The 16,671-nt window shown below is 46.8% G+C and overlaps 1 protein-coding gene across 1 annotated transcript in view; it reads left to right on the top strand.

Annotated features, from left to right (window-relative positions):
- LOC117423648 (activin receptor type-1-like) overlaps positions 1 to 16,671 on the top strand; it is a 68,154-nt gene that overhangs the window by 37,711 nt on the left and 13,772 nt on the right. The window contains exons 4-5 of the mRNA XM_034928810.2: positions 11,697 to 11,966; positions 13,109 to 13,144. Of these exons, the coding sequence (XP_034784701.2) occupies positions 11,697 to 11,966; positions 13,109 to 13,144 (306 nt within the window). The remainder of the gene's footprint in view (positions 1 to 11,696; positions 11,967 to 13,108; positions 13,145 to 16,671) is intronic.

The following is a 16,671-nucleotide window of genomic DNA, read 5'->3' as shown; positions in this document are numbered from 1 at the left end:
ATTTACTTCTCTTACACACACACACACAGCCACTCCATCAGCTCGATTGACTTCTCTTACACACACACACAGCCACTCCATTAGCTCCATTGACTTCTCTTACACACACACCCAGCCACTCCATCAGCTCCATTGACTTCTCTTCCACACACACACCCAGCCACTCCATCAGCTGCATTGACTTCTCTTACAAACACACCCAGCCACTCCATCAGCTCCATTGACTTCTCTTACACACACACACCCAGCCACTCCATCAACTCCATTGACTTCTCTTACACACACACCCAGCCACTCCATCAGCTCCATTGACTTCTCTTACACACACACACACCCAGCAACTCCATCAACTCCATTGACTTCTCTTACACACACACCCAGCCACTTCATCAGCTCCATTGACTTCTCTTACACACACACCCAGCCACTCCATCAGCTGCATTGACTTCTCTTACAAACACACCCAGCCAGTCCATCAGCTCCATTGACTTTTCTTACACACACACACACACCCAGCCACTCCATCAGCTTCATTGACTTCTCTTACACACACACCCAGCCACTCCATCAGCTCCATTGACTTCTCTCTTACACACACACCCAACCACTCCATCAGCTCCATTGACTTCTCTCTTACACACACACCCAGCCACTCCATCAGCTCCATTGACTTCTCTTACACACACACCCAGCCACTCCATTAGCTCCATTGACTTCTCTTACACACACACCCAGCCACTCCATCAGCTCCATTGTCTTCTCTTACACACACACCCAGCCACTCCATCAGCTCCATTGACTTCTCTTAGACACACACCCAGCCACTCCATCAGCTCCATTGACTTCTCTTACACACACACCCAGCCACTCCATCAGCTCCATTGACTTCTCTCTTACACACACACCCAGCCACTCCATCAGCTCCATTGACTTCTCTTACACACACACCCAGCCACTCCATCAGCTCCATTGACTTCTCTTACACACACACCCAGCCACTCCATCAGCTCCATTGACTTCTCTTACACACACACCCAGCCACTCCATTAGCTCCATTGACTTCTCTTACACACACACCCAGCCACTCCATTAGCTCCATTGACTTCTCTTACACACACACCCAACCACTCCATCAGCTCCATTGACTTCTCTTCCACACACACACCCAGCCACTCCATCAGCTGCATTGACTTCTCTTACAAACACACCCAGCCACTCCATCAGCTCCATTGACTTCTCTTACACACACACACCCAGCCACTCCATCAACTCCATTGACTTCTCTTACACACACACCCAGCCACTCCATCAGCTGCATTGACTTCTCTTACAAACACACCCAGCCACTCCATCAGCTCCATTGACTTCTCTTACACACACACCCAGCCACTCCATCAACTCCATTGACTTCTCTTACACGCACACCCAGCCACTCCATCAGCTCCATTGACTTCTCTTACACACACACACCCAGCCACTCCATTAGCTCCATTGACTTCTCTCTTACACACACACACACAACCACTCCATCAGCTCCATTGTCTTCTCTTACACACACACCCAGCCACTCCATCAGCTCCATTGACTTCTCTTACACACACACACCCAGCTACTCCATCAACTCCATTGACTTCTCTTACACACACCCAGCCACTCCTTCAGCTCCATTGACTTCTCTTACACACACACACCCAGCCACTCCATGACCTGCATTGACTTCTCTTACACACACACCCAGCCACTCCATCAGCTCCATTGACTTCTCTTACACGCACACACAGCCACTCCATCAGCTCCATTGACTTCTCTTCCACACACACACCCAGCCACTCCATCAGCTGCATTGACTTCTCTTACAAACACACCCAGCCACTCCATCAACTCCATTGACTTCTCTTACACACACAGCCAGCCACTCCATCAACTCCATTGACTTCTCTTACACACACACCCAGCCACTCCATCAACTCCATTGACTTCTCTTACACGCACACCCAGCCACTCCATCAGCTCCATTGACTTCTCTTACACACACACCCAGCCACTCCATCAGCTCCATTGACTTCTCTTCCACACACACACCCAGCCACTCCATCAGCTGCATTGACTTCTCTTACAAACACACCCAGCCACTCCATCAGCTCCATTGACTTCTCTTACACACACACACCCAGCCACTCCATCAACTCCATTGACTTCTCTTACACCCACACCCAGCCACTCCATCAGCTCCATTGACTTCTCTTACACACACACCCAGCCACTTCATAAGCTCCATTGACTTCTCTTACACACACACCCAGCCACTCCATCAGCTGCATTGACTTCTCTTACAAACACACCCAGCCAGTCCATCAGCTCCATTGACTTTTCTTACACACACACACACCCAGCCACTCCATCAGCTCCATTGACTTCTCTTACACACACACCCAGCCACTTCATAAGCTCCATTGACTTCTCTTACACACACACCCAGCCACTCCATCAGCTGCATTGACTTCTCTTACAAACACACCCAGCCAGTCCATCAGCTCCATTGACTTTTCTTACACACACACACACCCAGCCACTCCATCAGCTCCATTGACTTCTCTTACACACACACCCAGCCACTCCATCAGCTCCATTGACTTCTCTCTTACACACACACCCAACCACTCCATCAGCTCCATTGACTTCTCTCTTACACACACACCCAGCCACTCCATCAGCTCCATTGACTTCTCTTACACACACACCCAGCCACTCCATTAGCTCCATTGACTTCTCTTACACACACACCCAACCACTCCATCAGCTCCATTGACTTCTCTTACACACACACCCAGCCACTCCATCAGCTCCATTGACTTCTCTTAGACACACACCCAGCCACTCCATCAGCTCCATTGACTTCTCTTACACACACACCCAGCCACTCCATCAGCTCCATTGACTTCTCTCTTACACACACACCCAACCACTCCATCAGCTCCATTGACTTCTCTTACACACACACCCAGCCACTCCATCAGCTCCATTGACTTCTCTTACACACACACCCAGCCACTCCATTAGCTCCATTGACTTCTCTTACACACACACCCAACCACTCCATCGGCTCCATTGACTTCTCTTCCACACACACACCCAGCCACTCCATCAGCTGCATTGACTTCTCTTACAAACACACCCAGCCACTCCATCAGCTCCATTGACTTCTCTTACACACACACCCAGCCACTCCATCAGCTCCATTGACTTCTCTTAGACACACCCCCAGCCACTCCATCAGCTCCATTGACTTCTCTTACACACACACCCAGCCACTCCATCAGCTCCATTGACTTCTCTCTTACACACACACCCAACCACTCCATCAGCTCCATTGACTTCTCTTACACACACACCCAGCCACTCCATCAGCTCCATTGACTTCTCTTACACACACACCCAGCCACTCCATCAACTCCATTGACTTCTCTTACACACACACCCAGCCACTCCATCAGCTGCATTGACTTCTCTTACAAACACACCCAGCCACTCCATCAGCTCCATTGACTTCTCTTACACACACACCCAGCCACTCCATCAACTCCATTGACTTCTCTTACACGCACACCCAGCCACTCCATCAGCTCCATTTACTTCTCTTACACACACACACCCAGCCACTCCATTAGCTCCATTGACTTCTCTCTTACACACACACACACAACCACTCCATCAGCTCCAGTGACTTCTCTTACACACACACCCAGCCACTCCATCAGCTCCATTGACTTCTCTCTTACACACACACCCAACCACTCCATCAGCTCCATTGACTTTTCTTACACACACACCCAGCCACTCCATCAGCTCCATTGACTTCTCTTACACACACACCCAGCCACTCCATTAGCTCCATTGACTTCTCTTACACACACACCCAACCACTCCATCGGCTCGATTGACTTCTCTTCCACACACACACCCAGCCACTCCATCAGCTGCATTGACTTCTCTTACAAACACACCCAGCCACTCCATCAGCTCCATTGACTTCTCTTACACACACACACCCAGCCACTCCATCAACTCCATTGACTTCTCTTACACACACAGCCAGCCACTCCATCAACTCCATTGACTTCTCTTACACACACAGCCAGCCACTCCATCAACTCCATTGACTTCTCTTCCACACACACACCCAGCCACTCCATCAGCTGCATTGACTTCTCTTACAAACACACCCAGCCACTCCATCAGCTCCATTGACTTCTCTTACACACACACCCAGCCACTCCATCAGCTGCATTGACTTCTCTTACAAACACACCCAGCCAGTCCATCAGCTCCATTGACTTTTCTTACACACACACACACCCAGCCACTCCATCAGCTCCATTGACTTCTCTTACACACACACCCAGCCACTCCATCAGCTCCATTGACTTCTCTCTTACACACACACCCAACCACTCCATCAGCTCCATTGACTTCTCTCTTACACACACACCCAGCCACTCCATCAGCTCCATTGACTTCTCTTACACACACACCCAGCCACTCCATTAGCTCCATTGACTTCTCTTACACACACACCCAACCACTCCATCAGCTCCATTGACTTCTCTTACAGACACACCCAGCCACTCCATCAGCTCCATTGACTTCTCTTAGACACACACCCAGCCACTCCATCAGCTCCATTGACTTCTCTTACACACACACCCAGCCACTCCATCAGCTCCATTGACTTCTCTCTTACACACACACCCAACCACTCCATCAGCTCCATTGACTTCTCTTACACACACACCCAGCCACTCCATCAGCTCCATTGACTTCTCTTACACACACACCCAGCCACTCCATTAGCTCCATTGACTTCTCTTACACACACACCCAACCACTCCATCGGCTCCATTGACTTCTCTTAGACACACACCCAGCCACTCCATCAGCTCCATTGACTTCTCTTACACACACACCCAGCCACTCCATCAGCTCCATTGACTTCTCTCTTACACACACACCCAACCACTCCATCAGCTCCATTGACTTCTCTTACACACACACCCAGCCACTCCATCAGCTCCATTGACTTCTCTTACACACACACCCAGCCACTCCATTAGCTCCATTGACTTCTCTTACACACACACCCAACCACTCCATCGGCTCCATTGACTTCTCTTCCACACACACACCCAGCCACTCCATCAGCTGCATTGACTTCTCTTACAAACACACCCAGCCACTCCATCAGCTCCATTGACTTCTCTTACACACACACCCAGCCACTCCATCAGCTCCATTGACTTCTCTTAGACACACCCCCAGCCACTCCATCAGCTCCATTGACTTCTCTTACACACACACCCAGCCACTCCATCAGCTCCATTGACTTCTCTCTTACACACACACCCAACCACTCCATCAGCTCCATTGACTTCTCTTACACACACACCCAGCCACTCCATCAGCTCCATTGACTTCTCTTACACACACACCCAGCCACTCCATCAACTCCATTGACTTCTCTTACACACACACCCAGCCACTCCATCAGCTGCATTGACTTCTCTTACAAACACACCCAGCCACTCCATCAGCTCCATTGACTTCTCTTACACACACACCCAGCCACTCCATCAACTCCATTGACTTCTCTTACACGCACACCCAGCCACTCCATCAGCTCCATTTACTTCTCTTACACACACACACCCAGCCACTCCATTAGCTCCATTGACTTCTCTCTTACACACACACACACAACCACTCCATCAGCTCCAGTGACTTCTCTTACACACACACCCAGCCACTCCATCAGCTCCATTTACTTCTCTCTTACACACACACCCAACCACTCCATCAGCTCCATTGACTTTTCTTACACACACACCCAGCCACTCCATCAGCTCCATTGACTTCTCTTACACACACACCCAGCCACTCCATTAGCTCCATTGACTTCTCTTACACACACACCCAACCACTCCATCGGCTCGATTGACTTCTCTTCCACACACACACCCAGCCACTCCATCAGCTGCATTGACTTCTCTTACAAACACACCCAGCCACTCCATCAGCTCCATTGACTTCTCTTACACACACACACCCAGCCACTCCATCAACTCCATTGACTTCTCTTACACACACAGCCAGCCACTCCATCAACTCCATTGACTTCTCTTACACACACAGCCAGCCACTCCATCAACTCCATTGACTTCTCTTCCACACACACACCCAGCCACTCCATCAGCTGCATTGACTTCTCTTACAAACACACCCAGCCACTCCATCAGCTCCATTGACTTCTCTTACACACACACCCAGCCACTCCATCAGCTGCATTGACTTCTCTTACAAACACACCCAGCCAGTCCATCAGCTCCATTGACTTTTCTTACACACACACACACCCAGCCACTCCATCAGCTCCATTGACTTCTCTTACACACACACCCAGCCACTCCATCAGCTCCATTGACTTCTCTCTTACACACACACCCAACCACTCCATCAGCTCCATTGACTTCTCTCTTACACACACACCCAGCCACTCCATCAGCTCCATTGACTTCTCTTACACACACACCCAGCCACTCCATTAGCTCCATTGACTTCTCTTACACACACACCCAACCACTCCATCAGCTCCATTGACTTCTCTTACAGACACACCCAGCCACTCCATCAGCTCCATTGACTTCTCTTAGACACACACCCAGCCACTCCATCAGCTCCATTGACTTCTCTTACACACACACCCAGCCACTCCATCAGCTCCATTGACTTCTCTCTTACACACACACCCAACCACTCCATCAGCTCCATTGACTTCTCTTACACACACACCCAGCCACTCCATCAGCTCCATTGACTTCTCTTACACACACACCCAGCCACTCCATTAGCTCCATTGACTTCTCTTACACACACACCCAACCACTCCATCGGCTCCATTGACTTCTCTTCCACACACACACCCAGCCACTCCATCAGCTGCATTGACTTCTCTTACAAACACACCCAGCCACTCCATCAGCTGCATTGACTTCTCTTACACACACACCCAGCCACTCCATCAGCTCCATTGACTTCTCTTAGACACACCCCCAGCCACTCCATCAGCTCCATTGACTTCTCTTACACACACACCCAGCCACTCCATCAGCTCCATTGACTTCTCTCTTACACACACACCCAACCACTCCATCAGCTCCATTGACTTCTCTTACACACACACCCAGCCACTCCATCAGCTCCATTGACTTCTCTTACACACACACCCAGCCACTCCATCAACTCCATTGACTTCTCTTACACACACACCCAGCCACTCCATCAGCTGCATTGACTTCTCTTACAAACACACCCAGCCACTCCATCAGCTCCATTGACTTCTCTTACACACACACCCAGCCACTCCATCAACTCCATTGACTTCTCTTACACGCACACCCAGCCACTCCATCAGCTCCATTGACTTCTCTTACACACACACACCCAGCCACTCCATTAGCTCCATTGACTTCTCTCTTACACACACACACACAACCACTCCATCAGCTCCAGTGACTTCTCTTACACACACACCCAGCCACTCCATCAGCTCCATTGACTTCTCTCTTACACACACACCCAACCACTCCATCAGCTCCATTGACTTTTCTTACACACACACCCAGCCACTCCATCAGCTCCATTGACTTCTCTTACACACACACCCAGCCACTCCATTAGCTCCATTGACTTCTCTTACACACACACCCAACCACTCCATCGGCTCCATTGACTTCTCTTCCACACACACACCCAGCCACTCCATCAGCTGCATTGACTTCTCTTACAAACACACCCAGCCACTCCATCAGCTCCATTGACTTCTCTTACACACACACACCCAGCCACTCCATCAACTCCATTGACTTCTCTTACACACACAGCCAGCCACTCCATCAACTCCATTGACTTCTCTTACACACACAGCCAGCCACTCCATCAACTCCATTGACTTCTCTTCCACACACACACCCAGCCACTCCATCAGCTGCATTGACTTCTCTTACAAACACACCCAGCCACTCCATCAGCTCCATTGACTTCTCTTACACACACACACCCAGCCACTCCATCAACTCCATTGACTTATCTTACACACACAGCCAGCCACTCCATCAACTCCATTGACTTCTCTTACACACACAGCCAGCCACTCCATCAACTCCATTGACTTCTCTTCCACACACACACCCAGCCACTCCATCAGCTGCATTGACTTCTCTTACAAACACACCCAGCCACTCCATCAGCTCCATTGACTTCTCTTACACACACAGCCAGCCACTCCATCAACTCCATTGACTTCTCTTACACACACACCCAGCCACTCCATCAGCTCCATTGACTTCTCTTACACACACACCCAGCCACTCCATTAGCTCCATTGACTTCTCTTACACACACACCCAGCCACTCCATCAGCTCCATTGACTTCTCTTCCACACACACACCCAGCCACTCCATCAGCTGCATTGACTTCTCTTACAAACACACCCAGCCACTCCATCAGCTCCATTGACTTCTCTTACACACACACACCCAGCCACTCCATCAACTCCATTGACTTCTCTTACACACACACCCAGCCACTCCATCAGCTCCATTGACTTCTCTTACACACACACACACACCAAGCCACTCCATCAACTCCATTGACTTCTCTTACACACACACCCAGCCACTTCATCAGCTCCATTGACTTCTCTTACACACACACCCAGCCACTCCATCAGCTGCATTGACTTCTCTTACAAACACACCCAGCCAGTCCATCAGCTCCATTGACTTTTCTTACACACACACACACACCCAGCCACTCCATCAGCTCCATTGACTTCTCTTACACACACACCCAGCCACTCCATTAGCTCCATTGACTTCTCTTACACACACACACAGCCACTCCATCAGCTCCATTGACTTCTCTTACACACACACCCAGCCACTCCATCAGCTCCATTGACTTCTCTTAGACACACACCCAGCCACTCCATCAGCTCCATTGACTTCTCTTACACACACACCCAGCCACTCCATCAGCTCCATTGACTTCTCTCTTACACACACACCCAACCACTCCATCAGCTCCATTGACTTCTCTTACACACACACCCAGCCACTCCATCAGCTCCATTGACTTCTCTTACACACACACCCAGCCACTCCATTAGCTCCATTGACTTCTCTTACACACACACCCAACCACTCCATCGGCTCCATTGACTTCTCTTCCACACACACACCCAGCCACTCCATCAGCTGCATTGACTTCTCTTACACACACACCCAGCCACTCCATCAGCTCAATTGACTTCTCTTACACACACACACCCAGCCACTCCATCAACTCCATTGACTTCTCTTACACACACACCCAGCCACTCCATCAGCTCCATTGACTTCTCTTACACACACACACACACCAAGCCACTCCATCAACTCCATTGACTTCTCTTACACACACACCCAGCCACTTCATCAGCTCCATTGACTTCTCTTACACACACACCGAGCCACTCCATCAGCTGCATTGACTTCTCTTACAAACACACCCAGCCAGTCCATCAGCTCCATTGACTTCTCTTACACACACACACCCAGCCACTCCATCAGCTGCATTGACTTCTCTTACAAACACACCCAGCCACTCCATCAGCTCCATTGACTTCTCTTACACACACACACCCAGCCACTCCATCAACTCCATTGACTTCTCTTACACACACACCCAGCCACTCCATCAGCTGCATTGACTTCTCTTACAAACACACCCAGCCACTCCATCAGCTCCATTGACTTCTCTTACACACACACCCAGCCACTCCATCAACTCCATTGACTTCTCTTACACGCACACCCAGCCACTCCATCAGCTCCATTGACTTCTCTTACACACACACACCCAGCCACTCCATTAGCTCCATTGACTTCTCTCTTACACACACACACACAACCACTCCATCAGCTCCATTGACTTCTCTTACACACACACCCAGCCACTCCATCAGCTCCATTGACTTCTCTTACACACACACACCCAGCCACTCCATCAACTCCATTGACTTCTCTTACACACACCCAGCCACTCCTTCAGCTCCATTGACTTCTCTTACACACACACACCCAGCCACTCCATCAGCTGCATTGACTTCTCTTACACACACACCCAGCCACTCCATCAGCTCCATTGACTTCTCTTACACGCACACACAGCCACTCCATCAGCTCCATTGACTTCTCTTACACACACACAGCCAGCCACTCCATCAACTCCATTGACTTCTCTTACACACACAGCCAGCCACTCCATCAACTCCATTGACTTCTCTTACACACACAGCCAGCCACTCCATCAACTCCATTGACTTCTCTTACACACACAGCCAGCCACTCCATCAACTTCATTGACTTCTCTTACACACACACACCCAGCCACTCCATCAGCTCCATTGACTTCTCTTACACACACACACCCAGACACTCCATCAACTCCATTGACTTCTCTTACACACACACACAACCACTCCATCAACTCCATTGACTTCTCTTACACACACACCCAGCCACTCCATCAGCTCCATTGACTTCTCTTACACACACACACACTGCCACTCCATCAACTCCTTTGACTTCTCTTACACACACACTCCCAGCCACTCCATCAGCTCCATTGACTTCTCTTACACACACACCCAGCCACTCCATCAACTCCATTGACTTCTCTTACACACACCCAGCCACTCCATCAGCTCCATTGACTTCTCTTAGACACACAGCCAGCCACTCCATCAACTCCACTGACTTCTCTTACACACACCCAGCCACTCCATCAGCTCCATTGACTTCTCTTACACACACACACCCAGCCACTCCATCAGCTCCACTGACTTCTCTTACACACACACCCAGCCACTCCATCAGCTCAATTGACTTCTCTCTTACACACACACCCAGCCACTCCATCAGCTCCACTGACTTCTCTTACACACACACCCAGCCACTCCATCAGCTCCATTGACTTCTCTTACACACACACCCAGCCACTCCATCAACTCCATTGACTTCTCTTACACACACACACAGCCACTCCATCAGCTCCATTGACTTCTCTTACACACACACACACCCAGCCACTCCGTCAGCTCCATTGACTTCTCTTGTACAGTGCTGTCACACACTTGGACTTCAGTGCACAATTAATAGTGGACTGACAGCCGTAGCCATGTTTTCATTTACTAAATGAATGTGACTGTACAGAACTTTGGTTCGGTTTGGGCCCCCAAACTTAATTAGTTCAGAGTAGTGACTTTAAGAATTTGGTCAACAATGTAAATACAAATATCATACTTTGTGTGAACTATAAAGGTTTCAGCACTGTTTTTATCATTTAGGTTTTAGCTATAATGTGACAGACAGTCTGGATTGTGTGTGTCTGTGTGTGTTTTTCTTTTGTGTAGAACTTCCTATTTGACGTGAATGGAATTTTGTTTTCCCCAAAAAAATAAACACTGAGAACCACACTGTTTAAAGTTGTAAATATGGTGGAGCTCAAGAGACAGCCCTGCTCTAAAGACAGTGTGTGCGTGTGTGTGCGTGTGTGTGTGCGTGTGCATGTGTCTGTGTGCATGTGTGTTGTCTCCCTGCAGATGAGGAGCTGGCGAGCCTGTGGCTCCAGTGTGTATGTGAGGGCAGCTCGTGTGGCAGGCAGGCTCGGTGTTGGGGGCAGCAGTGCTTCTCCTCCCTCATCCTCACTGCCGAGGCCCAGGTCTTCCAGAGGGGCTGCCTGGTGCTGCAGGACCATGGCCAGTTCACCTGCTGGACCCTCCCCTCTGCCAGCCAGGTGGTGGAGTGCTGCACAGGGGAGCTGTGCAACTGGAACACCAGCTCGCACTCCCTGCTGCTACTGCTGCCTCGAGGTAGGGAGGGCAGCATGCCATCAGAGTGCCCCTGTCTGTCTGCATTGCCTTTGTAGTGCCCCTGTCTGGTTATCTCTGTGCATTGCCATTGTAGTGCCCCTGTCTGTCTATCTCTGTGCATTGCCATTGTAGTGCCCCTGTCTATCTCTGTGCATTGCCATTGTAGTGCCCCTGTCTGTCTGCAGTCACTGTAGTGCCCCTGTCTGTCTGCATTGCCATTGTAGTGCCCCTGTCTGTCTGCAGTCATTGCAGTGCCCCTGTCTGTCTGCATTGCCATTGCAGTGCCCCTGTCTGTCTGCAGTCATTGTAGTGCCCCTGTCTGTCTGCATTGCCATTGCAGCGTTACTGCCTGTCTTTTACACTGCATTGGGCAACTTCATTAGGGTGAGACTAAGTAGAGGGCAACTGAAAGCATACGTGTAGTATCCCAGTCTGCTTGCCTGCCCGTCTGACTGCCTGCATTGCATGTAGTGCCATTGTCACTAAAGAACATTTGGTAAATGTAGTGTTGGCTTACTCTGGTCCCATTCTACCAGTGGTAGCCCCACCCTATTGCAGTTGTCCTATACTTGTGCTCCTCAGTACAGAATCATTCTATTGCCATGTAGTAGATGTGATCAGCAGTGTGTGGTGTAGTGCAGGAAAACAGGCAGCAACAGAAAGGATTGATTAAAGAAACTTCGTCTCAAGAATTTGTATCTTGAGACAAAGTCAAGATACAAATTCAAGGCTTTTAGGAAGTGCAAACTCAAGGCTTTTAGGAAGAACAAACCAATTAAATACACCAACACTAAGAACCTTTAAATTATTTACAAATACAATTGAAAACAAATAAAACCTACAGCAGGTTAGAAATGAACCACAGCAAAATAAATATGAGGCTCAAGAACTGAGCAAAGCTGCCAGTATGTAAATGATATCAAATTACACCCTTACCAAAGATGGCAGCTTTTGCATTTCCTCCCTCAGATCATGGAGGGACAGCCCTACCACACACAAACTCAGGAATGGTAAAACATTCAATATATACAAAATAAACACTTCTATTTTAAACAGATACTATTGTTTAAATGTGAACCTTTCCATTACAGTAGTATGTTCAAAGCTGCAATTAATTCTTAACATTTCTCTTTGTTTTCCAGGACCCACGCTGCAGCAGAACAGTGGATTACAAACAGGTAGGTGACACTTTCCTTTTGGGTTGAGCACAGTTACATGTTAGTTTAAAATCACAGTGTTTAGAACTGAAGCACAAGTTCAAATAAGTCCATGCGATGTGTGTAAAGTGAGGGACCTTGATTCATTACATGCCATTATATTACCATTGTTGTGCCACTGTCTGTTTTAATTGTCATTGTAATGCCACTGTTTGTCTGCCTCTCTGCATTAACATTATAGTACCTGTGTCTGCCAGTCTGCCTGTGTCTTTTTCAGTTGAAGATAATTGTACAACAAGTAAGACTAATTATCCAGGGCCCCTTTAACACCAGAACGCCCACGTTTATAGGCATACCTAGAACAACCATGAGAGGTCAAGTTGACCGGCATATTAAAAACAACATAAATATTATAATGAAAGGACAAACAATTGAATATAAGTTGTAGTTTTATTCAGGAACGTCATATAAAGCATCTACACAACCGAAACATTGTAAATAAACTGACATTTAAATAGAAATGTGTTTAAATACAGACATATTACATAATGCGCAACCTCAAAAAACAGTAAAAAATGAAATAAAAAATATTTCAAAATAAATTTGTGTATATACAGGAGTCGAGAGCAACGGTAGTTCCTCACTCCAAGTTACAGCGAAGTGTGAGAACTGCCAGTGACTATCTATACAGCATGGATACTTTATGTGTTTTCAGGGTATTGGCGCAGCAAAAGTAAGTCAACCAATAGCACCATTTCACTTTTAATTTGTAGTTCCCAACACTCTTACATGAAATGTAGAAAAAAAGTAAATACCTGTCATACAGTAAGAGAAATAAGTCGCCAAAGGAAGGCAAAAATGTATATCTCCTCCTCCTTCTTCTTTTTCTCCAGACGTATTTTTTTTGCAGACCCCAGACACTTTTATCCACACGTATGTATATTACAGGACATCCAAGTTTAATGACAATTAACGTATTTTGTCATGTGTGTGTATTAAACGATTTATTGATATTTTAAAAAAGAACTAGTCGCACTCATCGCAGGCAAAAAAAGACATCCTTTATTTATTTTTTATTTTTTTATATAATTTTGTAGTTGGCAATTCGTTTTTTGTTATTTTATCCCCAGTTTAGTAGTGTACATTTATTTTGTTTAGCTCAGCTCACTGCCACCACCCCTGCGCTGACTCAAGAGGGGCGAAGATGAACACACGCTGTCCTCCGAAGCATGTGCCGTTAGCGCCCGCTTTTTTACACACTGCAAACTCACCATGCAGCCACCCAGGGCTACAGTGTCGGAGGACCATGCAGCCCTGGGCAGCTTACAGGCAAGCCTGCAGGCGCCCAGCCAGACCACAGGGGTCGCTGGTGCACGGTGAGCCGAGGACACTCTGGCCGACCTAACCCTCCCTCCCCCAGGCGGCCCCCTGGGAGTTCCCGTCCTCGGTCGGCAAAGGAATAGCCTGGACTCGAACCGGCAACGTACAGGGGCGCATCCAGGACATCAGAGTTTAATTACAATTTACTTGTTTTGGCAACATGGAAATATACTAAGGAACGCACTTATCATGACTTCTATATCATTTTTAGTAAATTATTTATTTCTGTTTTAAAATGGAACATTTGCCTGCAAAAAAAAAAAAAAATCTTTCTTTATATAAACAAAAAAAATACATGGTATTTGAACCTACAACCTTAAGTTTGCAAGCATGTTGTGCTAACTGTCAGTGCTATATGATTAATTGAGACAAGCAGTATTTTGAAAGATGAAGTCAGCCAGCTGAGAATTCTCCGGACACACGTTTTTGAGATTTTTCGAGCCATCATTCGTCTTCATCATCCTCATTCTGAGATTTTGATCTTGAGCTCTGAAAATCTTTGGTTTCCTGTGACTCCGTGTAACGCTTATTGTGGTCCCTATTGGCACAAAGAAATAGTTTCTTCTCTCTATATGGGTCGATGAGAGTAACGCTGTTTGTGGTCCCCGCTGGACGAAAAAGGAACATAATTTCTGAGAATTAGCTGTGCTGAAGGAGAGCCTATAAGTTTGGTAAAAGTAAAACATAAATAAATAAATACATTGATATAAATATTGAAATAAATGAATACATAGACATTTGTGTATTTATTTATTTATCTTGATATTTATTTATTTATTTTTCACTATCATATAAACACTGCCATTTAATACTGTATGAAATGAAAATAAATATTCAACAGTTCTTGTTCACTTGTATATTAGTGAAGATTTTGTACATAAAGGTGGTCATGCTTTCATATATTTTTTACTTTCAAATTAAAAAATATATTGTAACGACAGGGAACAATTGCTTTGTTGCAGGACTTGTTGTCTGTTCAGTTTGTCTTGTCTGTCTTTTATATATGTTACATGTATTGTAAGGGGAACGGGACGGGTCACACCATTAGTGAATGGGGGAAATGTGTGTTGTTGTTTACAGGGGTTGCAGAGCATTTGAGAATTCAACACCGTCTCCCTGAGTTAGGGTTGTCACCTGTCCGGGTTTGACCAGACAGTCCGGGAATTGGCATCTGTGTCTGTGTGGCAGGAAATAACAAGCCCGGACACCTTTATGTCCAGTTTTTAAGTGAGTAAGACACACCAACCTTGCTATAATATTTTCTTTGACATACATTAGTTGCTTAAACAATTTCCACAATCTTATTTGGAAAAATGTACTGTTTAGTACTGATCTGTACATTCTACTTTGTCCTCAGCATTTGAATAATGCTGAAAACAACGAACATAACCACGTGATGTAAACAATCCAAGTGAGAGGTTGCAGTCATGTGACCCCAGCAGGCTACATACTGTCGGTATTTTGCAGCCACAGAGTATTCTTCTTATACCTTCAGGCACAGGAATTAGAAAGATATCATTTATGATGTGCCGGGTACTTGGAATTAGTGACCTCTACTGTGCACCACCGGTGAGCGAGCGATTGATCTGACCAAGTTTCTTTTTTCCTTTTAAGAAAACGTACTTACCGGTACATGTTATTAAGAAAAAATACATTTACAAAATACAGTACTAATATGATTATATACAGTATTTCTATGTTGTTCGCATATAAACGTTTAACATCTTTTGTTAAATAGACTCACAATTAAAACAATGTATGACATATTTGGTATAAGAGTATCATAACTTTGTGTGGGGATTAAAAACAAAAACTTTTGTTCTACGAAGCGTCAGTAACTAGAGTCTGTATATTTCCTGTAAAATCAGCTTCAGCGAGTGACAGCTAAACGGTTAAGCTAAGCCAAGGAGACTGTACTAAAAGGACTATGCTGTGCAAAAAGGAGCACAGCATTAACAATATGTAAGGTACGTGCATAACGATTTCTGTTCAGTTTTGCCTAAAATTACAGGTAAATGGATGCGGTTTGCAATTATTGTGCTTTTAGATATATTTTAAATGATGATGTTTCCGTGATTTCATATTAGTTCAGTAAAATAATAAATGTAGCGTAATGCATTCTGTTAACGGTAAAGGCATATTTTATGTAAGGATTGGGAATCACCAAC

This window comes from Acipenser ruthenus, chromosome 17, assembly GCF_902713425.1.
Source record: "Acipenser ruthenus chromosome 17, fAciRut3.2 maternal haplotype, whole genome shotgun sequence".
NCBI lineage: Eukaryota > Metazoa > Chordata > Actinopteri > Acipenseriformes > Acipenseridae > Acipenser > Acipenser ruthenus.
The sequence above is the reverse complement of the archived record's forward strand: the minus strand, read 5'-3'. Positions and strand labels throughout refer to the sequence as shown.